Source organism: Myotis brandtii, unplaced genomic scaffold (assembly GCF_000412655.1).
Source record: "Myotis brandtii unplaced genomic scaffold, ASM41265v1 C42060166, whole genome shotgun sequence".
Lineage (NCBI taxonomy): Eukaryota > Metazoa > Chordata > Mammalia > Chiroptera > Vespertilionidae > Myotis > Myotis brandtii.
Genome location: NW_005316939.1, coordinates 1 through 1,038, shown reverse-complemented (window position 1 = coordinate 1,038; position 1,038 = coordinate 1). Strand labels below are relative to the sequence as shown.

General features: G+C 61.8%; 1 protein-coding gene across 2 annotated transcripts; it reads left to right on the top strand.

The window, feature by feature from the left end:
- Positions 1-65: 65 nt before the first annotated feature.
- LOC102243486 (dolichol-phosphate mannosyltransferase subunit 3) lies at positions 66-843 on the top strand. Of its 2 annotated transcripts, none has more exons than XM_005852899.2 (2): positions 66-317; positions 492-843. In XM_005852899.2, exons 1-2 carry the CDS (start codon positions 290-292, stop codon positions 767-769), a joined length of 306 nt encoding a protein of 101 aa, XP_005852961.1. In that variant the 5' UTR covers positions 66-289; the 3' UTR covers positions 770-843. The 2 variants fall into 2 exon arrangements, with proteins under 2 accessions (XP_005852961.1, XP_014398718.1); XM_014543232.1 differs by lacking the exon at positions 66-317 and adding an exon at positions 375-389.
- The last annotated feature ends 195 nt before the right edge of the window (positions 844-1,038 follow it).

The window sequence follows — 1,038 nt, the reverse complement described above, 5'->3', positions numbered from 1 at the left end:
GGGTGACACTGGTTAATAAAATTATACAGATTTCAGGCGTACAATGGCCCCAGGCTTTCTGCAAGGCCCACGCCAGCTTGGAGCGGGGCCCTGAGGGAGAGAAGCAGCACCGAAGCCCTCGGGACCCAAGCTGTAGTCTCTGTAGCAGCCAGCTTTATCTCAGAGGCCGCCGGAAGGACGTTGGCCACGAGCCTTCCAGGCGCCGCCACGAGGACTACAACTCCCAGAAGGCAGCGCAAAGGCGGTGCGCGATCGGGGGCGGGGCTCCGCACGCTGACGTCAGACCCGCATGGAACCGGGAAGAGCCCGTCAGAGAGGTACGTGTTGGTTGCGGGCTGAATGGAGAGGGCGAGGAGGGTGAGAGCGAGGGCGGAGCGGCCCTCGGGGAGGTGAGATGGAGGGGCCTGCTGAGGGAGAAGGACAGATGGGACTCGGACGAAGCGGGGGTCGCGAGGTGGAAAGATGTCGAGCTCTGCTTGCTCTTCCCGCAGCGACCATGACGAAGTTAGCACAGTGGCTTTGGGCACTGGCGCTCTTGGGCTCCGCCTGGGCGGCCCTGACCTTGGGGGCCCTGGATTTGCCTTCTTCCTGCCGGGAGGTCCTGTGGCCACTGCCCGCCTACTTGCTGGTGACCGCCGGCTGCTATGCCCTGGCCACTGTGGGCTATCGCGTGGCCACTTTTCACGACTGCGAGGACGCCGCCCGCGAGCTGCAGAGCCAGATCCAGGAGGCCAGAGCCGACCTGTCCCGCAGGGGGATGCGCTTCTGACACTCCTCCAACCCCTTTTACACCCCGACAGCCGCTCCCTCCCACCCCCCATTAAAGAGAAGTTCTCTTTCTAACTGTTTAGTATGGAGGATGGGGCCTGGGGGTTATGTGTGTACCAAGTGGGAGGCAGACAAGCCCCCTACTGAGGTCAGCCAAGCTTTTACCTTTGCATTCTGCCGGTGTCCCTCCTTTCTGCTCCAAAGGAGGCAGAGACCCCTTCTCAAGACCTCAGGATGGAAATGTTTCACTTTTCCGGTCCTTTTAACCCC